General features: G+C 45.3%; 1 protein-coding gene across 4 annotated transcripts in view; it reads left to right on the forward strand.

The window, feature by feature from the left end:
- Positions 1–25,000, forward strand: part of jmjd1cb (jumonji domain containing 1Cb) — an 86,127-nt gene that overhangs the window by 54,417 nt on the left and 6,710 nt on the right. Inside the window, exons 3-16 of one of the 4 annotated variants that reach the window (XM_029248611.1) lie at positions 5,264–5,377; positions 12,732–12,837; positions 13,804–13,928; positions 14,047–14,190; positions 14,672–14,716; positions 15,089–15,353; positions 15,974–17,556; positions 18,151–18,320; positions 18,804–20,935; positions 21,850–22,051; positions 22,569–22,783; positions 23,163–23,315; positions 23,827–23,916; positions 24,400–24,527. In XM_029248611.1, coding sequence (XP_029104444.1) covers positions 5,264–5,377; positions 12,732–12,837; positions 13,804–13,928; positions 14,047–14,190; positions 14,672–14,716; positions 15,089–15,353; positions 15,974–17,556; positions 18,151–18,320; positions 18,804–20,935; positions 21,850–22,051; positions 22,569–22,783; positions 23,163–23,315; positions 23,827–23,916; positions 24,400–24,527 — 5,472 coding nt within the window. The other 3 variants (XM_029248612.1, XM_029248613.1, XM_029248614.1) reach the window with 3 other exon arrangements.

The raw sequence follows: 25,000 nt of genomic DNA on the forward strand, positions 1-25,000 counted from the left end.
TGGATGAGCCGAGTGCTTGTGTAACCAGCCCCTCCGGAGAGACCGCTGTGACCCAGATCCACATCCAGGGAGAACTGAGCTGTGGTCAGAGGACCCTCCCCAGCTGCTAGCACTGCACTGTCCATGACAAAGGAGCTGCGGTAGTCTGCCTCAGTGGGGGCTGGGGACCAGGTCCGGGGCCAGGGCACTGGGTGAGCAGGAGGGAGAGGGGGGAGGGAGGGGGAGAGAGAGAGAGAGAGAGAGAGCGAGCGAGAGAAAGAGAGAGTGCGTGTGTGTGTGAGCTCTGGCCACAACGCTCACTGCGCTCACTCTGCGTCAGCTTCTCCTTCCGTCAGCCATGCTGCCAGGGGCAGGGCCAGCCCGCGTGTTCCCTGGAGCTGGGCAAGCCTCCTAACCGCCATTCCGCCGACTGTAGAGCCGCCGCCCAGCCCTGGGGGGAGTTTACGAGTGAGCAGCCTGCATTTGTTCTTCATTTTTACCCAGGAATAGAGAGACACCCGAAAGGTAAATAAGACTGATTTCTTTTACTGAAATCCTTTCCCGAGTTTAACTTTGTGCAGCAAATGTAACGTTCTAATGTTGTTAAGGCTAAAAGGGTCAATCTACAACGTTAGTAATCTGCCTGAGTATCATCAAATTAGCTTAGCTTGCTCAAGGAACACCTTTTAATGCCTGAAAGGTAAGGTTTGACTAGACATTGTGTACTCGGCTACTTTATGATGATCTAGTCATTAATTATGCTGTGGCTGTGATGACGCACCTTCTGTCTGAAGTACTTGGAACAGTTTATTTTAGAGCTTATTCGAGTCAGTGTCTGTACATACTGTGGTTAATCTCATCTGTTTTTTTGTGGCCTCCTCCTTTCCCGTGTTCTCTTTGATTGTATAATGCTTTGCCTTTGGGGGAAAGAATGTCATCTTCATCAAAGAAGCTGTCCTGCTTTAAAAGGGGAAAAAAAAATAAATTATTTTCTCTGGAGAGGGCACAGGTAAATGTTTTTGGGACAGACTAGTTTCACATGGTTGTACCCCTATAGTGATGTGGTAGCTGGAGTTTGTGCTGTGTGGTGGTTTTGGCTCAATTCACACTACTGTTCTCTCAGTGTTGTGATCAGAGGTAACATCAAGCATTCCACTGCTCTATTTTGGCAGGGCCGTTCGTTTATTATGGCCGGCTAAGCTGATTAAGGACTACGGTGCTGCTCTTCTCAGAGATCTGCTTCATGGAGGAAGTCTAGACTCATGGTGTTGAGGGCTGTCTGTAATCTCAACAGGCCATCGTTACTTGCTCTGCTATGCATGTGTGTGCCGCAGTTTCAGTTAGGAGGTGGGGCAGGCTTGCACTCTGACCCATTTAGCACAACAGTGCTCCAGAGCAATGTTACGCAGAACCAGGCTGTTTCTAATTATGCTTGTACTCCGCACAAAGTGCACTTTGAACAGAGGCTCCTTCCATGCCTGCTGTAAAAACAGCTCTGAGACAAAATCAGCTGTGCTTTTTTTTTTTTTTTTTCTTTTTTCTTTTTTCTTTTTTAAATCCCTCCCCCAACCTCCACCCTCAGGCTGATGAGTCTTACGGTGTCGTCACATTACTTCATATCAGGCAAATATACTTCTTGCAGATTGTGAACTTTGGTGTTTGTGTTGTTTGCAATTGTATTGTGAACAGACATCCTGAATAGAGGTCGTCCGTACTGTGGACTGTCTGCTTTGGTTTAGTTTGATGTCATTTGTAAACACAGCATGAACAGGCTTCCCAAATAGAGGTCCTGCAGACTTCGAAATGTAGGCTTTGGTGTTTGTTCGATGTCGTTTGTAATCGCAGCATGAACAGACATCCCAAATAAAGGGCCCTGCAGGGAGCCCCGCCTAACTTGACTCTGCTCTTCTTCATGTCGGAAGAATGCAGAGCAGTGTGGTGCGTCGGACATCTCCCTCGCCCGCACACAGAGACAACATTTTGCTGTGCACCAGGAAGCTAAAAATCTCCTGAAGAGCTCTCTCTCTGTCCTCAAGGTTACATTCCATACATAGGACCACCTGGTGCTTTATCTCCAGGGCTCACTATGGGATGACTCTTGGATTGCGATAACAGCAAAAGTAAAACCGCACAGGTCCTCAAAGAAGCTGAATGGCTGCTAACACACACCTTCAGGGAGATAGGAATCATCCTGTTCTGAAATCTGAAGTATGTAAATGTCATTTATTGATTGTTTTTGTTAACAGAGGGGTCTTGTCAATGTGAACTCTGAGCCCATCAATTTGAAACAAGGCAAATGTGAAAGGGGGAGTGCGGTGGTGCAGCGGGGGGGGGGGCAAATGTGGGGGAAAAAAAAGGCAAAGCAAATTCATACTGAAAGAGAAGCTCAGAAGTTGCATGTGAAAGGTTTTTCTCATGTCAAGTTTTACTGTCTCGCTCTCTCGTGCTTCCTTCCTCTTTTTCCTTTTTTAAACATACCCTTCAGAGTATGGAATTTTGTGCCCTGACTAGCCAGAATGCAGACTCAAAAAAAAGGATACGTAAGCAGTCATTATTCAGAGCAGTTTGGCCTTAACTGTCATTTCCAAGTAGGGAGTGGATTTACAGAAGCAAATCTGGTTGTTGGAGATGAAAATGCAAAGTGTAGAACGGTGTATTGTGGTTTACATGAGATGCGTAACATAGTTGTGGGTGGTTTTCCATTACTTCAAGGTAAAGCTCTGTGTAGTTAGCAGTGATGTCCCACAGAAAGTCACAGTTGGCTCTTCTTGCGCTTCTAATTGCTTATGTGCATAATGAATGATTTTGCAGGGATCTGTATTTAGGTGTAAGTGATAGTTAGGGTAGATATTAGTTTTTTGCCTGTGCGAGAGTATTTTTTTTTTGGTGCAAGCGCACAAGCGTATGTGTGAGAACCTGTAGCCGTGTTCCACCGTGACCTTCCACAGTGAGCTGCCTCCCGCTTGCCCTTGGGCTGTTGAAGCATTTCAGAGGACTAGGAAGCCGCCCTGGCCTTCAGATTACTTCGATATGCATGATCTCCAGCAGCATTACTTAACATTCCAGTGCTCTCAGCCTTATAAAATATTTACTGTTGAGTTGTGGCACAGCCCAGCAACATAAGGGAAGGACAACATGTTGGAGATCCTTTTGTCTAAAGGGCAGAATGTTCTTTTTAGGGGAAAGAGGAAAAACTGCAAATGCAGTCAAAGAAAGAGGGATTATTTGTGTGCAGTTAGTGGGCTCCCTGTTCCTCGGGTGACTTGTCTTCCGAAGGTGCACAACAATTATTGCATTGTGTGCCTGCCAGTGTTGTGTGCTGACTTGATTCTCCTTTTGGCAAGTGGCAGATGTGACCTAATTGCATACCTTGCCACCACAGCCACAGAGCCACGGGTTTGACGTCTGATTTCCTCTAACTGGGAATTCTTCATTCTCAGTTTCAGACAAAGAGACCTTTTATCGGCGGCGATATATTGCAGAGGCGTCAGTAAAGCAGCCTTTGCAATCCAGCTTCCCTGTTAGGTGGTGGAGGTCACTGGGGTTCTATTTATAACTGCAGATCTGTGGTTTCCAGCTACAACTGCTTGCAGAGTTCATTCCCCTGGGATCAGATGTCGTTTGAAGAAACAGATTATGCAAAGTCTGATGCAGAAATATTGTGCCTCTCCGTCCCATTTGTTTGCGCTTTGTTGTTTGGTGGTCTCCGTTTTTCAGTCTTCACTGTCGTATTCTTGTGTGATTTTTGGTTCTGTGTACATGCTTTTATCACCAGAAGGAAACACCTGTTTTCTTTTATGAAAGGCAGATCCAATCTCGTGCTGCTATATTTGTCTGCCCTAGAAAAGTGTAGTGTTACTGAGGCGTTTGAAAGCAGCTGCAGCCTTGTTTCAGCAGAACAACCGCTCACAAGAAATAGCTGGTGTTGGTTATAGGCAGGCTGGGAAAAATGGCATGACTAATGATAAGGTGGTGCTGAAGGTTATGACCCCCCCCAGTCAACGAGAGCTGAATGAATAAGTAAATAGAGGAACAAGTTTAGATATAGACATGGTTGGCTTAAACTGTCTGTCTGATTACTAAATAGTAGAGTTCTTGACTACTAGAGGTTCTTGCTTGTTTACTTGTGGTTGCAGTGTAGTGAAGTGTCCCAGTGATAGACTGACAGCTGCTTCAAAGTAAAGCATTTTGAGGAAGATGCAATCACCAGAGTCTGAAAGACATCATGGCAGAGGTGCTACTAGAATCCCTTCTTGCGACTTGACTTTATTGCTCTTCAGATCTGTGGAGACAGTAAGGCAGCTGTCAGCCCAAAACCCACCACGTGTGCAGAAGAAAACCTAGTAGCTTGCACCCTGGCACCCGTCCCTGTCCCTCCAACACCATGGTTACAGTGTTATAAATGGCGAGTGCTGATGGAAACAGTATTTCTGGTGGCTTCCTTGGTTGAGTATCACTTTTGAATTCCTTCTCACACTGTACTGGTGCATTACGTAACCCTTCCAGCTATCCAGACACGGACGATTCTGACTGGCCTGGCGGTGATATAAATATAAATGGTGCAGAGGAGCTGGGATTATATCTGTGCAGAAATCTGTCACAGCAGCAGCTTGAATTAAGCTGGGAGGAGAAGGGGTGCTATCATGGCATGCTATTCCATCCACTTCAGAGTTTATATAGTTGCAGTTAATGTATTTATTGCTGGTGCAGCATGTTGGCTTTATATGTAAAATATCAGAATTGTTGTTAGTCCTTATTTCACACAGTGCAGATAACGACCATTGCAATTTAATAGTTTTTATCTGAGCCTCACTCATGACTAACTGCTGTTTGAATCTCAGGCTTGACCAGATTCCTCAACTGCTCTGCACTTCAATGTACCATTGATAAATTATTTGGAGTTACTGTTCCTGCCCAGAATTCGAAAGTGATGTTCACATTACTGAAAAGTTATATTGAGTTGCTGTTGAGGTTGAAGAGAGCATGCTAGTTGGTCCTGAAGGGGAAAAGGGAAAGTGTATAATGTAAGCACCCTGAAAGGCCCACGTGCTCCTGTGTTCTCATGCCAGGCACTGTGTTGCTCTGATGGCAGCTGAGTGGAGAGGAGAGGACAGGGGATGAGCACTGCAGTGCAAACTGATGGATGGTGACATCAGAGATTGTACATCTGCGGGGGAACTGGGAAGGGAAGCACATCAAAGCACGACTGGCTGCCTTTGAACCACCAAGCTTCTCTTTTAATGATTTCCTTGTTATTCCTAACGTAGCTGTTTTAATTTTGCAGGCGTTCAAGCCCCTGGTGGGAAAGGCGGTCCTGGGCTCCATCGTGGCTGTGGAGTTCTTCTCTAACAGGCAGCTGGATTTCCTGACAGATGATGGCGCGTATCAGGCGTATCAGGTGGGTGGTTTGGGGTTGGCAGACTAAGGGCATTCCCTAACTGAGCCTGGCACACTGGCTTGGATATCACACTGACTTCAAGATCTTGTGTCCTTAATATGCCAGAAAATGTTGTTTTATCCTTAGTGCTCTTATTATTTATTTTAAATTATTTCTTTTTATTTGGTGTGGTGACAAAGTTGCATCATGTGAAACTCTGACTTTAGGGTGTATTTCAGCAAAGCTTTTTGATTTTTAAAAATATTGATTGATTGAACAGTTAATTTTAAACTCTGGAAATTTTCAGTCATCCCTTCTTCACCTTCCTTTGTTTTCTCCCAGGTGTTTGAGATAGTTCAGGATGATAAACTCTTTGAATCTGGTTGTCCATACTATGCTGCAGGTATCACGAATACTGTACCAAGTGTAGCCAACGGGCAGAAACAAGTTCTGTTTCAGCTGGAAATAAAATGTTGACTTTCAATATTTAATACACTAAGCATGTCCTTGCATTGAAATTTAGGCTTAAAGACACACAGTGAAGCAACATGCAAATGTAGCTAAATGTATAGCACAGTGAAGGGGGAAAAATATAACAGTAGTGCAGGTTTGCACTCTTCATGTTAAACCTGTTTTTCAGCTCTGTGTGAACTACATATGGGTCAACAGAAAAGCTGAATGAGCCCTGGAGGTTTTTATAACTCTTGTGTTTGACATAGTGATCTCTTCCTGTTTTTACCTTGCTTGTGCCATGTTTATTTGACCCCTGTTTCCAGAGCAGCAGTTTTTTTCACTTCACATATAATGAACAGCAGTCTGTTTTTAAATGAAAACATTCTCCATTTCTACTCTATACATAATTTTCCCCTTCCCATAGGGTGAAGTGTACACTTTAGGCACTTCTTCATCAGTGATATATTACAAAATAATAGAATTTTCTGGCTCCTTCTGACATGTATAATTATTGCGGCTCCATTTCCCTTCTCTTTTTGTTCAGATGATATGCACTCTTGAGTAATTACAGTTTTGTAGATGGGTCTCATTTATTTTTCTCTAATCAGTCTGAAACATTGCAGATAGCTATTGATTTCTCCTGGGAAGAAACAAGGAAACCCAGGAAGCAGAGTTTTGAGAGGCTGAAAGGGTGACATGGTTGCATTAATTGATGCGATGTCCACTGCAGTGTGTTCTGCAAGCACTTCCAAAATGTCATTTTCTAGGGTGCTGGTTCTGAACACTGTTCTCTTCAGGTTCTGTGGATAGAAAAAAAAAAAAAAGTCAAAATCTCGTGCTAACCCTGAACAGGTGATCCCAAAAGGAAGGTTAGAGACAGTAATGTCTTGCTCTTCCTGCAGCACAGAAAGTAAGTTTAGCCAGAGCTCTTTTCTGCCCTAGATAAAGGGAAGATTCTCAGTTCTCTTTCAATGAGATATTGAACCCTAACTCCATCAGAAGCCTATCGTCCATGTAGTTTTTGGCTTGTGAATGTATGGAGGTGTTTTAGCCCTGCTTCGTACGCGTGCTATGCCTCTTTTAGCTTAAGGTTTAAGCATACAAAAAGGCTTGGAGTGTATCAGTGTGTCCGGCTTTTCCCAAGTCAGACTGCCAGTGTGATCATGGGGTCACCCAACTCCTCCTCATAATTATTATACATTCACTGTTATTACAGTACATTTGGAAATGTGCCCTTTTCGCATGCATTTGTTAATGAGATGTTTATCTGGTCCGGGCCTTCTTTTTGGTCCCCAAAGAACCTGGCCCACAGTTTCTTCCGTGCTGTAGTGTGGCCAAGCAGGGAAAAGGTTTCAAGGGCTTATGCTGGAGGTAATGTAAAGAAATTTGATTCTTTATTGCCACACATATTGGTTTACTCGGAAATGTGATTCAGTGTAGAATGAATAGCCTCTCCCCTCTTTTTATGAATCTGAAAACACTTTACACTTTTGGATTCATGCGCCTCACAGCCATGGTTGTGAAGGAATGGTTTTATTCTGCTCATGTCTATTTTATACTGTATTGTGGGGTGTATAGGTTGGGACAGTGGACAAATGGCTTAGTCCAGGCTTGACAATTTAGTTTTTGTACTTCAGGCCAGTTGGGCTGAGATGCTTTATGTTGAGATACAGGGAGTTCGGATGGGAGCAGAATTCATATACCATTTCAAGTAGCAGTTCGGACTTTTTGTGTAGTACAAAGGCGGCCTCTTCTCCTTGGCACGGATGGACCTTTAGCCAACATAACTGTGACACAGGAAACACTCATTCTTGCAAAATAGTTTCTGTTGTATGCCATTTTAATGAGGTTATTTTATACAGGCTCTATCTTGTTTATTTCTTGAGCTCTGGATACACAGATTTCTGTGTGGACCTGCATATCTGTATTTGCAGTTGCTTGGACACATTTCATCTGTTCACTCCCCGTGTTGTCAGTTATCTTGGTGAACATGTGGCCTTCAGTGGTTACAGTTGCCAGGTCTGAGAGAATAGTAGCTGTTTTTGCATGGAACTGTGCAAAAAATTCAATACTTGCTAAAGTTCTGGCCAGATGCATTTCCTTAATGCCTAGCCTTGCTAATGAACACATGAGCGAGCATGCCTTACCAGTTTCCATCAGACAAACAGCGTTTGTTTTGGGCAAGTTCAGTGTGCCTGGCGAGAGGGGGCTGGGCTGATCTGTACCCTGCTCACCAACATTGAGGGAGTTGAACAAACTGGCCTGGTTCTCATAATGTAAACCCAGCCCTGTCTGTCAGGGCCTGGCAGTGATTGTGAAAACACAAACACACACACACACACACACACACACCATGGTGGTATCAAATTTCTTCAGCAACAAGCTTTGTTCCTCCACATGCACACACAGTACATGCATATTACATTACTGTAGCAACAAGCTGTCCCCTGCTTGGTGCACATGCCTTTTGAATGTTAGCATACCTAGCAACAAACTGTATTTCTGGATTACAGACGTGCTGCCTACATGTTACATTACCCTAGTAACGGCCTGTATTTTCACACAGCACACACAATGCCTGTTTATTACATCTTCCCAGTGGGAAACCCTGGCCCTGTGCAACGCCCATCATTACTCTGGCAGCAAGGACTCTGCTGGTGTTCCTGTACAGCACGCACTCTGTGTTTTACATTATTCCAACAATGAAAGTTCCACATACTTTCCACTTTTTAAAATTTTTTTGTTTGACATTTATCACTATGCCTGGCAATTTTTATTAACATACGGGAGGAAAAGCAAAACACTTTAGACTGAGAATTTTGTAAGAGACCTAACAACTGATTAGAGGAGTAACTTTTATCCTTCTCCATTTGTTTACTTAGCTGTCTGACGCAAGTGTTGAATCAGCACACCCCAGTTAATACTTCCATGGTAGCATTTCAGTTTTGACTGAGCTCTGTGGATTTTTGATTGGTCTATCCATTTTTTTTGTGTGTGTGTGTGTGTGTGTGTGTAATATATATATATATTATATAAAACATGCTTTAATTTTTTTTAAGCCTTTTGGAGGGTTTGGCATTTACTCCTCTTGCAGTGTCATTGAACTCTGCTGTTTTGCTTAGAAGTCATTTTGGCACATTTTAAAGATGGACTCAAAAGTATTTTGCTGCAGTTGTGCTGATGTTACTTCACAGCTTTAAATTTAGTGAGGAATTGTTGATTAATTTTAATTTTTTTTGTTCTGCAGTTTGACCTTGAGTTTATTGCACTGTTAGCATAATTTTATATTAGTTCGCATGATTGTTGATGCAGCATCCTTGTGGCAGATATCAGGTTTCCTGCAGCAAAGAATTTAACATTGGCCCCTGAGACTCTGCAGCTGCACCATCTGAATGCAATGGTGCTTATGCTTTGTCCCCTCACCTTGACGTGTGTGGGGTCTTTAGGTTGCAGGGTGCTAATATGGTGCTGTGGGTTCTGCCTGGCCTTTGCTTTTACCCTTCCTGCTGACTTCATGTCAGTTTCTCTTGACCTTGTTGTGGGGGCCAGTACTCCACTAATCAGAGCAGCCAGTCATGTGTGACCACTTGGTAATAGGAATTGTCTTTCCCAGACCCCATTTATCCTTAATAAACACATTGTTAATTTCAGTTATGTGCTCTGTCTGCACTCTGCAGAGACTGCTTCTCCTCTATCTTCTTCTAGATTTTCCAAAAATGGAGGCATACAATTTTTTTTTTAAAGAAACATTTTCAGAAATGCATTAGTTTGTTGATATTGACAGTTTCCCCATTTGTTAAATTAGTGTTTTTATTCTGGGTTCTTTATGAATCATCTCTGGTTTCTGCTGCATATGAGTGTGCATTAGCATGTTCTGTAGCTTTAGCAATTTTGTGCCATAGTGATCCAAGGGCGTAATCTTCCAGGGTCACTTGTTTTTCACGGTATTTGTGTTGCTGCTCCTCTGCTTGGCAGCTGGGGAGATGATGAAATCATGGGTGGGACTGCTGGACTGGGATTTCTGCAGGAGAAACATATTGCAGCAATCACAACAGGCTCCTTAAATATCGCCCTCAGCTGATCAGGGTACATGCAGAAAGGGTAACAGGGATGGCCCTATGACATGTAGGGACCCTCTGGACCCATAGGTGGCCTTGGTTTGTTCTGGGTGTCAAAGGCCAATCTGTCCCAATGTATAAATTATTTTATTTCCTTGTTTATCTGGGTCACAGTTGAATCTGGAAGCGTTTTAAATTCCACAAGCTACAACACCCATATTGAAGTGCTCTACATTGTACCGCCTTGTGGAAAACCCTTCAACGTGCTTCTGGGAAAGCACTGAATGACATCCTGTTGCAACAAGGGGGCTGGTGCATCTGCTCTGCCCTTCACTGGGAAGTGTATGTGTTGTGAAGAGGTGCTGAGCAGAGAGCTACCTGATGACTACCTATCAGGCAAGATTGTGCAAATTGCTGTTCTTTTTTGTGTGGCTTGCCTGTTATACAAACTGTACATGGTTTTTCAGTGTGCAGCACTTCTACATTGTAGCTTTTAATTTTTCTAATGTAAGTTGGGACAAATTATTCTCTTGTCTATTATACACTGGTGTGTACAAGACCCTTTTGAAATCAGCCACCATTTGGAATTCCGCGCTGTGACAGCTGCATGGATGCAGCATGGGGGATTAGCTGGAGGAAGGTGCAGAATTCAACCTACCCTTGGATAAATAAATCATCTCTTCCACCTTCATCCCCAAAATAGAAGCAGAGATACAGTTTGTGGAAAGTGGTTCACTTTGAACAAACATGAAAGCGATCTGAAAAAGAAAGGGAAATTTTTTATTTTTTCTGTCTCTTGCTGAAACGTTCCCTCATGTCACCACTGTGTCACTTCTTATTGGCTCCATAATGTAACAGAAATTAAATTCAGCCCATAGACCATCTGTAGGGCTGTTGTCCTCTAAAGATCAGCTGATCTCACCACTTACTGTTTGAAGATGGTCGTCTTAATGATTGATGCTATGGGGAAAACGATAACAAATGAGAGGAAACAGCCAGTGGCAGCTGTGCATTGTGCAAGAGGTTTAGGTTTTTCAGTGGAGGTGTACTTTTGCAGTAGCACCAGAAGCGCTGGGGGTGGCTCGCTGTACTGCAGACAGGCCTCATGGTGTCTCTGTGATAAGGACTCTGTGTCAGAGAGGAAGGCCACAGGCACGGAGGAGAACGGGCCGTCCGTTTTCCATAGCCCTGCTCATCTGTTTATCGGCCTGGCCCTGCTGAGCGCCTGTGTAAATACCTGCTGCTGGCAAGGCCGTCTCCCATTGCTGCATTTCCACTCACCACTAGCACAATTAATGGAAGTGGTGGGTGGATTTCCCCTTGACCCAGGCTGAACTCTCTGAGCTGTGCCTGGAGAACATGTGACAGAAGCCACAGGGAGCAGCTGCCATTGAGTCGTCTTTTCTCTCTTAAAGGACTCATTTACCCGAGACGAACATTAGGTACTTCAGCTTTACTTTGTTCTTGTATTTAAGATTTTAATTATTACTAATCATTTGTATTTAACTGACTTTTGTGAATTGATACGTCGTACTTAAGTGTCAACAAGTCCACACAGTTCAATATAACACACTCGCATTCACACAGTACAGGCAAAATTATATTTACCTTTTCACCTGAAACGCACATCTCTGGACTGTGGGTAAACACCTGTGTGAGCAGGAGCAGAACTTGTGCAGGCTACAAAGACAGCTGAAATTTGAACCCATTTCCGAACATAAAGCCAAGGAGCCGCCCGTGAGGCACCAGTGCTACCTGCTGTGTCAGTATACTTTTTTTGGGTATCTGAAGATGTCTTCAGTTGTTTACCTTCCTTTAAAACAGTTGGCAAAGCTCAGGTAGAGCAGAGATGGTTTGTTTTTAGTGTTGTTTGGTAACAGACACTTGCGTAATTTTATTTGCGTTTCATCAGCCTCCACTTAATGTTTAACGCAAGTAAAGAAATAAAAATGGTATGACATCTGATTTGCTGGAACATAGTTTTCTGTGTTTGTTTTCAGCTTGTTGTGTCACTGGAGAACTGAATTCCCATGGTGGTGTCTAGGCATCTGAAAGCCATTGCTTTGTGAGGTTGTATGAAAAGTAATACTTACAAATGAATTCCTTTCAGCACAGAGTGGTATACTAGTATTTTTGCCTTGTTGTACTAAACCAGATAATGCTTTATTGCTGCTTTGAGATATTTAGCATTGCATTGTTTTACCTTTTTAATTGGTATTATAATACACGTTTGAGATGAGTTACATTACAAAGCTCTGATTCATTTCAGAATTTTGTAAATGTGATTATCAAGTACATGCTGTAAGTTCTGCCATGTTATATACAGTATGGATATAATGTGTGGAATGTATATGTATTGTTACTAATTTACATAAAAAGATGTAGGCTTATGAATGTTTTACCATGGGTTCTATTGGTATTTGCTGGGATTGTTTTTGTTTTCCTCCTTGGCTTGTCAAATGCAAGTGCGCCAAAGGAGAAGTCTCCGGAGGTTCAGGAGGAGGTCATTCCAGCATGTTCCCGTCTCCTTTATCTGGAGTGGAGACGAGCAGATGGCCTTTGTCTGCCGTTTCCCGGTGTCGCGCATTGGCAGGGTTTGTTTACTGATTGTTGCTGTGTGCACGGTTGCACCAGGTGAGGTGTGGTTTCTAAACAGGCCTGTCAGCTTCCAGCTCGGCACCCTGGCAGTGGGCCCAGTTTTCACTGCAGCAGACCTGTCATGGTGTTTTTTTTTTTTTTTTTAAAAATATTCACTCATCCCCTGTGATCAGTTATTTTTTGGTGGACAAAAAAATGTTGTCTGTGGGAGCTCTCTTAAGGTTGTCAAAGTTTTTAAACTGAACTCATATTTAACTCTCTTAAAGGATGAAGTGGACAGCTTAAATCCAGTTCTCAGGGACAATCCACAGCTTCATGAAGAAGTGAAAGCCTGGGTTAAAGATCAAAAGGTTCAGGAAATTTTTATGCAAGGTATGATTGCAAATTTTATTTTTTGAACAGTTCTGCTTCATCATTTAGTTCTGTACATAATTTTTTTTCAAAAATGAATGTGAGAACCGCCAAGTTTAAAAAAAGAAAAATAAATAAAATGCATACATGACACTTTTGCATCTGTGTACTGCTGACACGATGATTTTAAATGGGCTCTTTTCTATCAGTTACCTGAAGCTTCAAAGGGAGGGAGCTGTAGTGGTCTTGGCAGATGGTTTGTTTACAAGGTCCACGACAAAATTCCAGCTCCACAATTAGAGTTAATTGTTGAACTTGGCAGCTAGCGAAAAAAAAAAAAAAGACAGAGTGGACCGAATCTGGAGCCAAAAGCTAGGGTGGGTGTTGGGGAACAGAAATCATTGTCTGGTTTCATACCTGAAAATAATCAAATCATTCTTCCTCAGCATGGACTTGAACATGTGACTCTGATACAGTGCTATGGTCAGCTTAGCCTGGGTTATCATGCCACTGTCTCACTCACTCACTCACTCACTCACTCTTTGTCCTGAGCAGGGTCGCGGCAAACTGGAACCTAACCCAGCAACACAAGGCTGAGGGGGGAGGGAACACACCCCAAACGGGGTGCCAGTCCACCGCAAGGCACCCCAAGCAGTACTCGAACCCCAGACCCACCACACAGCAGGCCCTGGCCAAACCCGCTGTGTCACTGCTCCCCCCCTACTGTTCGATCAGACATAATTACATCTGGGGCTTCGTTGCTGTGGAGAGTTAGTAAAAACATGCCAATGGGTTAGACAGACGCCCTCCACGGGGCAACCTGTGTGTTCTTAATTTAGATTTTTTTTTTTCTTTCTAAAGTACAGTGTATATGGTCTTGTCTGTGCAAACATTTAAAAAAAAAAATTCCAGGAATTTCAGAAAAAGTAGAATTTTCAGAGCACCTCCCCACTAATAAATAAGGTACTTTCTCTTCCTGTTTCACAGGTCCCTATTCATTAAATGGCTATAGAGTACGAGTTTATAGGCAAGACTCTGCGACTCAGTGGTTCACGGGCATCATCACCCATCACGACCTCTTCAGCCGCACTATGATTGTCATGAATGACCAGGTAAGAGTGATGACAATTTCATCCATGTAACGGAGACGACTACACATTCTTGAGAGAGGGGACCCTTGACCCTAAAAGTCGGTGTTCTCGTTTCTGTCCCCTCTGTCTCTTCCTGAAGGTACTAGAGCCTCAGAATGTTGATCCATCTATGGTACAGATGACCTTTTTAGATGATGTCGTCCACTCTTTGCTGAAAGGTGAAAACATTGGCATTACGTCCAGACGCAGGTCTCGCTCCAGCCAGAACAGCAACACTGCCCATGTGAGTACTGGAAGAAAATGGGTGCAGCAAGGCATAGAAAAGTTCTTTCTGTTCTATTTTTTTCCTTTCTTTTTCAGAAAATTAATTTTATTTACAATACACTTCACCTGTAGCCTTGCTGAATATTATTTAAGAAACTTGTATGGGTATGGTGAGAAATTAAACTTGTCTTTGGGAAACAGGATTTTTATATGTGTTTGTGTTTACTCATTCGTGCCAGTATGTGTTTGGGTCTTTGTCTGTCTGTGTGTATGTGCCCACAACACTGGCCCCTAGATCTTCTCTTCCTTTCTGTAGCTAGCTTTAAAGTAAAGTTCCTATGTGCTTAGTTACACTTTGAAAGAAGCTCCACAGTCTTGTAGCTCCAACATATCACGGTCCCTTTATCATTAACAAGATTTCTCTGTTCCACCCTCTTTTGTTCTACCCTCTTCTGTTGTGTTTTGTTCCCCCTTTTAAACATTAATTGGGGTAATGCAAGCAGACCGCGGGAGGGAGACCAACCGGCACCACAGGAAGCTCTCAGGTACCGGGCCGCGGCCTCTGTAGAACCAGTAGATTCAATACGATTAGCCCCTACGTATGCCACTTGGTGCCCCATGTAGCAGAGATAAGAGGACTTGTGATAATGTTCATTTTGGCTACAGGAGAAATAATGTTAAGAGCCATAGGAACTCTCCTTTTAAGCAAATTTTTATGTTTCATTCAAGACTGCTATAAGCAGACCTATAACTCATGAGGCTGAAATGATAAGGGGAGGGGAAATCACAACTGCAGTTTTCCCCTCCCCAGTGTTTGTGTCCCCCTTCCATTGTGAATTAACACGGTGGACTCTAAAACCAGTAGCAGTGAGGAAGCAGACATGTTTGAACCGACTGCTTATGCTGACCTCCCCCAGGGTCACTACACACGTGCCCAGGCCAACAGTCCCCGCCCCGTGATGAACTCATCGGGCCCAGCACCCAAGCAGGCCACACAGCTACAGCAGCCCCTGGCTCAGCAGCAGCCCCCGGCCCACCAGCAGCACCAGCAGCCCCTACAGCACCAGCAGTCCCCCAGCCAGCAGCGTGGCTCCCGTTCAGGCCGCCGGAAGGGCTCTGACAGCAGTGTACCAGACGATGAAAAGCCCAAGGAGGACAAGCTGGACAATGGCACAAAGGGAGGTATGTGCCTATTTAAAAAAAAAAAAAAAAAAAATACATCTTACTGGGGTAGAGATTAGCATGAGTTATTATGATGATTCATTGCACTTGGTTGCTAGCTTCTGTTATTTGCCCCACATGTTGTATTATTTGGATTTGCATTTGTGTTCCATCTTGTTCTAGTGTTCTTCTGAGGTTTTCCTGCAACTGTGATAGTCTGTATAACTGCCCCCCGACGTTAACTGGCCACAACAAAGCAACTAAAATGATCAGGGCTCTTTACGTATCTTTGCTGGCCGAAGGAGAAGTGAGTGCCAAGGCTGACGAGATAGACATTTTAAGTGAGCATAAATTACAGAGGAAAGTCGTGAATCACCCGCCTAATGTAGCACTTACACTGCAATTTGCATTTTTAATGTTAGGAATGGATGACATCATGTTAACATCAGATACATTTAGGACTGTGTTGCTGAAAGACTTTTTTTTTTTTTTAAATGACCAGTGAAATTCCGGGCATTGCGTACATCTTAAGTGCTTTGTTTTTGTAGTTATGGGTTTCTGAAAAACTGTTTAAAGTGACTTGCTTTGTACTTTCTAAGATGCAGTGTCAGTTGTTATTCTCCACTTCATTAAATCTGTAGACTACTCCAAGAGTAAAGGCAAGCCCATGGTGAATAAAAGAAGGAAACCTGAGGACGAGGAGAAGAAATCGGGTTCAAAAAGACTGAAGGCAGACAACATCTCTGACTTTTCCGAGAGCAGTGACTCTGAAAACTCTAATAAGAGAGCCATTGACTCTTGCTCAGAGCAGAGTTCAGAGAATGAGCTGAAAGCCAAGGGTCCATCAAAGGCCAGTGAGGATGAGAAACCTCTGCGGGCCAAAGGATGCAGCGATGAACCGACTCTGATGGATCGGCTGTCTCCCTGGGAGGAAACACAGGGGAATGAAAAAACCAGCAATGCTGATGTAGCTCCTCCAGGGGATCCTGCCAAGCCTCCCAGCCCCTGTGCTCCAGAGGCACAGGGCTGCATTGTGGAGGTGAAAAGCACTGTGAAAACACTACCTAAGGAGCACTATGGCACCACTTCACCCAGGACTGAGACGCCCAAGTGCATGATTGACATCACAGAGGCGGGTGGTGTTCGGCCGGAGGCGCACTCTGCCTTGCTGGGGTCACAGAAACCTGAGACCAGGCATTTAGCCCTGAACCCGCCAGCCTCGGAATGCAGGAAGCCAGAGAGCGAGCAGCAGATGGCTCGCAGCCTTGGCAGCAAAATTGAGTTTGCCCATTCAGAAGTCATAAAGCCGATCACATCTGTCAGTGAGTCTGCAGCGGTAGCCGAGCGGGAGAAGGTCCAGCAGTACTTGTCTATCGTGCCGTGCATGAAGAATGCCTCTGCTGCTGAAGATGCAAGGAAGTCCCATAAGCTGAGCCCCTCTCCAGATGTCCTGAAACTCAGAGCAAACTCTTCCCCAGAAACATTGAAGCCCAAGTGCAATCCTTCCCCTGATGTCGCCAAGTCGAAAATTCAGTGCGTGCCTGAGACGACAAAACCTAAACCAAATGCATCTCCCGAGGTGTCTAAGCACAAAGTGAGGTACCAAGAAGGTCCATCTTCTGGTGCTAGCCGTTCTGCATCCAAAGCAGACTTGGATGCACCACGTTCCAGCTTCAAGCCTGTCCCTGCTAGAGGGGCCCCTGCCGAACCCACCAAAAGCCCCCTGATCATTGACAAAAATGAGCATTTCACCATTTATAGGGATCCGGCCCTTGTCCGCCCGGAGGCAGAGGCCAACCACCTTGCCTATCTGCACCAGCACCTCCACCCACTCCATAGTTCCTCCCACGGCTCCTGTCTGACAGCCAGCACCCATCATCCCCCACACCTGCTTCCTGGATCCCCGATGAATGCTGTGCACCACCCCCACTTGCTCTCTGGTGTACTCCCTGGGCTCTCCCCGGCTTCACTGCTGGGGAGTCACCCCAGACTGGACTCTGGCCACCCCTTGGCCATGGCGCATCATCACCCACATCTGCCGCAGCAGCCTCCACCACCGTTGCTAGCGCAGACACATGCCAGTGCCTCCTACAACCAGCTGGGCCTCTACCCCATCATCTGGCAGTACCCCAATGGCACTCATTCGTACCCTGGACTGGGCCTGCCTTCCTCCAAGTGGGTGCACCCAGACAATGCTGTGAGCTCAGAGGCCAGCTTGAGGAGGGTAAGTCTCTCCTGCAGGGCAAATCTTGGCTCTGAAGGTTGTTGTTACATGTTTCATGTTAAGCACAGTTTCTAGAGAACTTTTAGGAATGTGCAGTTCTTTGCATCAATTATTTTCTTCTGGCAATCAGATTTTTTGGTTATACCCACTACTGTACCATTGTACCGTAGTCCATTTTGAAATTTTAACCTGACGAGTAGAAGGGGGAGGTACAGATCATAGCTGATGCTTGCCTTCCTCAGTGGCTGAGTGCTCTAACCCTAGTACTTTAGCTGCAGCTAGTCACTTTAGATTGTAGCACACTGGACTGTCAGGGCAGCAGGGTTTCAATGAGGCTCAGCCCATGATGCGCTGCACCTTGTCAGTCAGAAGGCTCTCCTAAGTTAGTAGCACACCAGTAACCGCAGACATTGTAGTGCTCCTGCCTCGCAGAGAACTCTGTTCAGGTTGCTTTCTAAGGCTTTATGCTGTACTGAACATTTTTAAATATGTCACAGGGTGTGTTGTGCTAAATACAGAAGGCAGTGTTAGAGGATGGAAGGGTACTATGTAAATATGGCATGGACTGACTTTGACCTCTTGTGTTTTGGACAGAACACTCCAAGCCCCTGGCTTCAACACACCCCGGTGACCTCCACGGACAGCCTGGGCCTGCTAAGCCACGTCCCGGTGCGGCCGGCCAGTGCCGATCCTCATCGGCCCATCAAGGTCAACACCCATGCTAGCCCACCCCTGTCCAAAGCTGCCGGGGAGCTCCACAAGGAGTGAGTGTTTCTGCACATGTGCATACACAAACGGCTTGTGACCCTCTGTGGAAAGAATGCCATGTGACAAGAGCACTGTGCTCCCATTCATCTCTGTCTTAATAAAGATGCTGTTCTCTCGCATCTGAATATCTGAATGCCGATAGGCTCTTGATGTCTCTACCTAACACATATGAGAGCACAGAGCAGCAGTTCCTAGCATCTTTGCCGAAACATCTCATTCATTGAAAGCCATTTTTATTAGCCCTCTCAAGCTTTTTTTTTTTTTTTTTAAATAGGGTCTTGTTGTGTGCAACAGTCCTTGCAGTTATGCAGAGTTGATCATGCCACTGAACTGAGCCAGACAGGTGCAGCTTTGTAGAATGGTGTCATCTGTTACAAGAGTATAATGAATTTCAACTATTTTCATTGACAGGGAGTCCATTTTTTAGCTGTTTTCTTTTTTCCCTTTAGTAGCATTTCAAAAAAGTCTCTTTCTTGTAGGGAGTTGGAGAAAAAAGTGTTTATTGATCCAATACGAACAATCACAACGCATTTGAAGCAGGAGCAGGAGTGCAACAGAACCCCAACGAGCAAAGATGGCCCCCTGCATCGTCTATTTGTGGACCCTCTATCCAGTAAGCCGCAGCGAATGGCCACAGATGCTGGCGACCGCTCCAGCAAGTACAAAGAGGAGAACCGACGTATCCTGCAGGAGAGCATCGAAGTGGCACCCTTCACAGCCAAGATTCGGTCTGGTGAGGCGGAGCGCGACCACTACTCCCGAATCCAGTCCATGCCTGTGCCAGCACCCAAGAGCCATGCCCTTCAGACAGACAAGGAGGCGGAGCTGTACAAGTTCAAACACTCTGTGCCACAGAGCGCACCCCAGAGCAACTACTTCACTACGCTGTTCAACAGCGTGGTCAATGAGCCCCCGCGGCTGTATCCCTCCAAGGACCTCAACTCGTACTTCGAGAAGGCCAGCAGCAGCAGCAGCCCTCTGACCATGGCACCATTCAACAGCAAGTCCCTGTCCAAGCCCCCTCCGCTGATCAAGCACCAGCCTGAGGGGGAGGGCCTGGCAGGCAAGATCACAGAGCAGCTCTCTCAGCAGGTTGCTATGCACCCCTTGAGCGTATCCACCACTGATCGGAGGAGCCCTGCTATCTCCCCCTCGAACCCACTTCGCTGCATGCCAGCACTTCACCGGGCACCTGTCTTCCACCCTCCAACCCAGCAGACTCTGGACCGCAAGGATGGCAGCTGTGGACGGCTTTCTCCGCCCACGCTCACACCAATTCAGCCCGTCAGCTCTGCCGGGAAGGTGTCCGAGCAGCAGAAGCCCCCAACGTTGCTTCCTGAGATGCGGGATGTTGGTGCTGTCTGCAAGAGCACCTCAGAGATGACTCCAGCAGAGGCCTGGAAGACTGGGGATTCTCAAGGCAAGGAGAAGACTGGCTGGTCCTTGGTGAAAGGCAGTGGGAAGCCACAGGCAGCTATGGCGTCTGTTATTGTACGCCCATCTACGTGCATAAAATATGACTGTGTGCCAGGTCCTAAAACGGCAGCCAAGGAAATGGTCACGGAGCGATCGTTTGCAGGCAAGAACCAGACAGACTGCCTCAAACTGGCTGAGGCCAGGGAGCCTGGGCGGGTGATCCTGCCAAACAACCTAGAGGACGTTTGCTCTGAGTACAAGAAGAACTTTGTGAGGCCATCCCAGGGAAGCTTTCCCAGCTGCGTGGCAGGATCCAACACCACCAAGGCCGACGCTGCTGCTGCGCCCCCAGCTGCTGCCAGCATCTTTAGCCCCAGAGCAGATAGCCAAGCTCCAACACCCAGGACAGAGAATGTGGGTCCCAAGGGTAGAATACATGAGCCTGCAGAGCTGCAGGATGGCAGGTCGAAGACCACTTCACCCAATTCAGCACCGAACGATGGCTCTCGGACCACAGGCAGTGCTCCTCTAGCCGATGGGTGCCAGGCCTTCTCTGGCAACTTTGTCCACCTGAAAAAGCACAAAGCAGCACTGGCTGCAGCCAGATCCAGGAGCAGCAACAACAGCAGTGGTGGCCTGGAGGCTACACCATGCCCGACAGCTGCCCCACAAGACAGCACCGTGCCCGGCAACACACTAAACAAAACGAGCTCCCTGGTGAATGGGCAGCCTGCACAGTTGAGCCAGCCCAACTACCACAAGCTGAAGAAGGCCTGGCTCTACAGGCACTCAGAGGAAGACCGGAACACTAATGAGGCTGAGAAGCCTGGTGCTACCATGGCTGAAATCATCAAGCCCTGCACTGTGAGCCTGGTTGCATCCACATCCACTGAGGTGGATATCGGGAAAGATAACAGAGGGCAGCTGGAGGACCGCACGTCACAGGAAGACCGGAAGACACGAAGGGGGACCAAACGATCATACGAATCGGGCTCAGAGAGTGGCGACGACTCAGATGGAAGTGAGAGCAAATCTGAACAGAGGTCCAAGCGGCAGCCCAAGCCAACATATAAGAAAAAGCAGAACGACATGCAGAAGAAGAAGGGTGACAGTGAAAGGGATGAGGACGAAGTGAAGCCCAACGGCATTTTTAGAAGCGCCAGGGAGAAGACCAAGCTCAAGCTGGCAAGCAGCAGTAAGTCTGTTCACTTCACGATCTGTTGTCAGATGAGTCTTTTGTCTGGTCACGAAAGCAATCAGCTGGCAGCGTAGTACTGTCTTTAGCCCCACAGGTTGTAGGTTCAGCTCCCACCTCCAGGTGTAGTACTCTTGAGCAAGGTACTTACCCTAAATTGCTCTGGTAGAATTGTCTAGCTGTATAAATGGGTAAATAATTGCAAGTAGCTTAACACTGTAAATTGCTTTGCAGAAAGTTATAAGCTAAATTATAAATTTCAGTTTTTCCTCATGTTTGTACTCAACACCGCTCATATTATACAGCTAATGTTGTCATTAAGTCAGAAGATTGTGTATTAAGTGTCTCACATGTGGAGTGCAGCAGGGTGAGTGAGAGGAGTGCTTGGAACTTTCATGGTCATATGAAATACCTCTTGCCAGAACACATTAAGTGTTTCCAGTTTCTTAACTGGAAAGTTCTGAGTTCCTCGCAGTGTTTTTGTTTTTCCATTTGAAAATTTATTAATATGCCCTCTTATAACCTGATGTATTTTGTACAGTCAAAGGGCACACTGTTGCTAGCTATGGGAAGACATTTTGTATTTCAGGATCGACAATGTTCATGTTTAGAGTTTAGATTCAAAATCAGTGTTGTTGCCTGTTTGTATTTAACTTTTTAAAATGTTTTCACTGTTTGTATATAAAGTAGTGTGTTGGTCTTTTTGCTTTAGCAACATATTTTGCGTGAATTTGATCCTTTTTTGTGAGAATAAGAGGCTGGGTGAACACCGTGAACAGTGGTTCAGGAAGGCTGCGCATGAGGCACTGCTGTGAACTGGCCTTTTTGCCCCACATGTGACATTCATGCAGTGACATTTGGAGCAGCGCCGTGGGTGCTGGATGTGACACTAGATGCTCTGTGTTTACTCCTAGATGGGATCCCCCGCTCTGTGCTGAAGGACTGGCGCAAGGTGAAGAAACTGAAGCAAACAGGCGAGTCCTTCCTGCAGGACGACTCATGCTCGGAGATCGGTCCAAACCTGCAGAAATGCCGGGAGTGCAGGGTGGTTCGCAGCAGGAAAGGCGAGGAGCCCGCCCACTCGCCTGTCTTCTGCCGCTTCTACCATTTCCGTCGGTGAGTGCATGCATCAAGATAGTGAAGTGCCAGGTCACTTTTTTTGTACTGGATGTGCTGGAGAGAAAGCTTTTGTTTTTTCCAAATCTTGTTTTTCCACAGGGGTTTACAGTCACTGGCTTTTTGACAATTTTTTGTTTACAAATAGAAATGTTCAGTTCTGTGTTCAAAGTCTTAAGTATATATTTCAAGTACTATTTTCACTTTAACTGTACATAATATTCTCAGTGGCTTGCAGTGCTGTTAGAACCATTACTCACATTTTGGTTGAAAATATTAACTTTGTGTAATATTTCCTAACAAATTTCCCTGGATTTGCTGAATTTCCAGATGACTTATGAAGGGAGAACAGACTTTCTACTGATCAACATAACATGTTAGGCAGTGTTGTCTGGGAATTCTCAGTTTTGTTGTGAGCCTGTAGAGTGATTGACTGTATTAGTGAGAACATTACTGAAATTTTTCTTAGGGAAGAACTGTGAATACGACCAAATTAACCTGGTCATTCTTTCCTTAGTCTCTCCTACAGCAAAAATGGAGTGATCCGGATAGATGGCTTCTCGTCCCCAGATCAGTATGATGACGAAGCGATCAGCCTCTGGGTACCGGACATGTATGAGGACAGTGAGCTTGATCTGGAGACCTCAAAGTACATTCTGAGCTACATTGGGGACAAGTTCTGTCAGCTCGTCAAGACTGAAAATAATGCTGCCTCCTGGATAAAAAAAGATGGTTGGTTCTCTTTTGAATTACAATAGCTGTTGATGGTGTTATTATAGCCTCAGTTTTTAAAAGACAGAAAAAGAAATGCCCTTTATCAACTGAAAAAGGCAGCGCATGGTAATGATTTCAGCAAAGCTGTTTGAACCATGTTTGTCTTGAGAAAATGACATATAACAACAGAATGTACTGGGCCCTGTGTGGGGAAATGCTCTTTTTACCCTTGTTGGAAATGCCTTTGCCCCCCCCTTTTTTTTTTTTTTTTTAAAGAAAAAAGCCTCCCCATCTTCATCTGTCATTGGAAAGCTGGTGGCCACTACCCATGAATCTGAATGCTGACTTAATTTGTCTTCCTGCCCCTCTCCTTTTTTTTCATTGCTTTGCATTGCAGCCAAGATGGCGTGGAAGAGGGCAGTGCGAGGTGTGCGGGAGATGTGTGACGCATGCGAGGCCACTCTTTTCAACATTCACTGGGTGTGTCAGAAGTGTGGCTTCGTTGTCTGCCTGGACTGCTACAAAGCCAAGGAAAGGAAAAGCTCTAAAGGTAGGTGCCTTGCCTGCTGCCTCTGGAATTCAGGGGTATACACACGGACAAGGTGGCAATAACCTGTTCAGTTCCGTCCTGTCATGGAAGGAAACTAGGCTTTTTCGCCCCCTGCTGGAGCTGTAGTTTGTGTGCTCTTTCCTTCTGGAACTGGACTATCATGGAAAAACATTTGATGCAGGTATTGTGTGTCAGTACAGAGCATCGAGACATTGTATCACTGCCATCAGTGGTTAAATAATCCTCATACTAATAATCTTGATTATTGTCCCCGGAAGAAATGTACAAGAGTATTTGTGGTAGAATAAATGGCAATAGAAAAATATCACGGTACAGTTGTAGTTTGTCACTGTCCTACAATGCACAAAACACATCAGCTGTAAAGATGTGTTTGTTAAAGTGACTGAGATCAGAGAACAGCCTTTGTGCTGTCCTATTCATGTTGAGCTGTGTATGTGGAGGCCCGGGAAGCTTTTGACCCCCCAGTAACATGGGTTTTATTGTCTTTCAGACAAAGAGCTGTATGCCTGGCTGAAGTGTGTCAAGGGACAGCCGCATGATCACAAGCACCTGATGCCAACACAGATTATTCCTGGAACTGGTAGGACTCAGTTGTTTCACTGTGAATGGATGCCAAAAAATACATTGCTTCTGCTGCAAATAATAAAAGCAAAAAAAAAAAAAAAAGCCAATCAACTTTGTCTTCTGAGCATAAATGCAGATTTCAGTGGTTGTTGTGCCGAGTGTAACCTGTGATTTATCCCTGACATGTTAATGAATAACTTTGTGAGAACATAGGCATTGTGTAAAGACTGTTAGATGTGGGAGAAGCTGAAAAAAATCATGGCAACCCAAACATAATGATACAGAGATTCATTTATTCAGTGGTTAAGATTCAAGATGTTTACTTCCCCCAATAGACATTTTTTTAAAAACTTTTAGTATTATTAAAAACCCATATATGTGGTGGCATGACTTGATATGCTTTAAAGAGCATAAACTATGTATTGAGCATTTTTAGAGGAAAGGTCACCCATCCTTCTTTTTACCCTGACCTGTGACCCACTCGTTGCTTTGCTCCCAGTTCTGACTGACCTGGTGAACACCATGCACGTGCTCAGGGAGAAATACGGCATCAAGGCGCACTGCACGTGTGTTGGGAAGCACAACTCGCTCCTCACCAAGTTGCCGTCCACCAATGGAGTGTCACAGGTGTGGAGAGAAGACAGCTTCACATGTGTTCAGCTCCCTATCGCTTATCTCATACAGTTATACTCTTCAGTTAGACCCAGTGCCTTACATCTCAGACAGGGTGGGAACTCAGCCAGTGATTCCCTACGCTAACAATGACCGCAGTTTGAATAACCTAAAAAATTGTTCTCAGGAATGAACAGTTTAACAATCTCTCTCACTCACACACACACACACACACACACACACACACACACACACACATACACACACGCTGTCTGAAACCGCTTGTCCCAAGCGGGATCGCGGCAAGCCTAACCCAGCAACACGGCGCAAGGCTGGAGGGGGAGGGGATACAACCCAGATGGGATGCCAGTCTGTTGCAAAGCACCCCAAGCAGAACTTGAACCCCAGACCCACCAGAGAGCAGTACCCAGCCAAACCCCCTGTGCACCACGCCCCTCTAGTTTAACAGTCATCTTAACTATTTATCA

Source organism: Scleropages formosus, chromosome 24 (assembly GCF_900964775.1).
Source record: "Scleropages formosus chromosome 24, fSclFor1.1, whole genome shotgun sequence".
NCBI lineage: Eukaryota > Metazoa > Chordata > Actinopteri > Osteoglossiformes > Osteoglossidae > Scleropages > Scleropages formosus.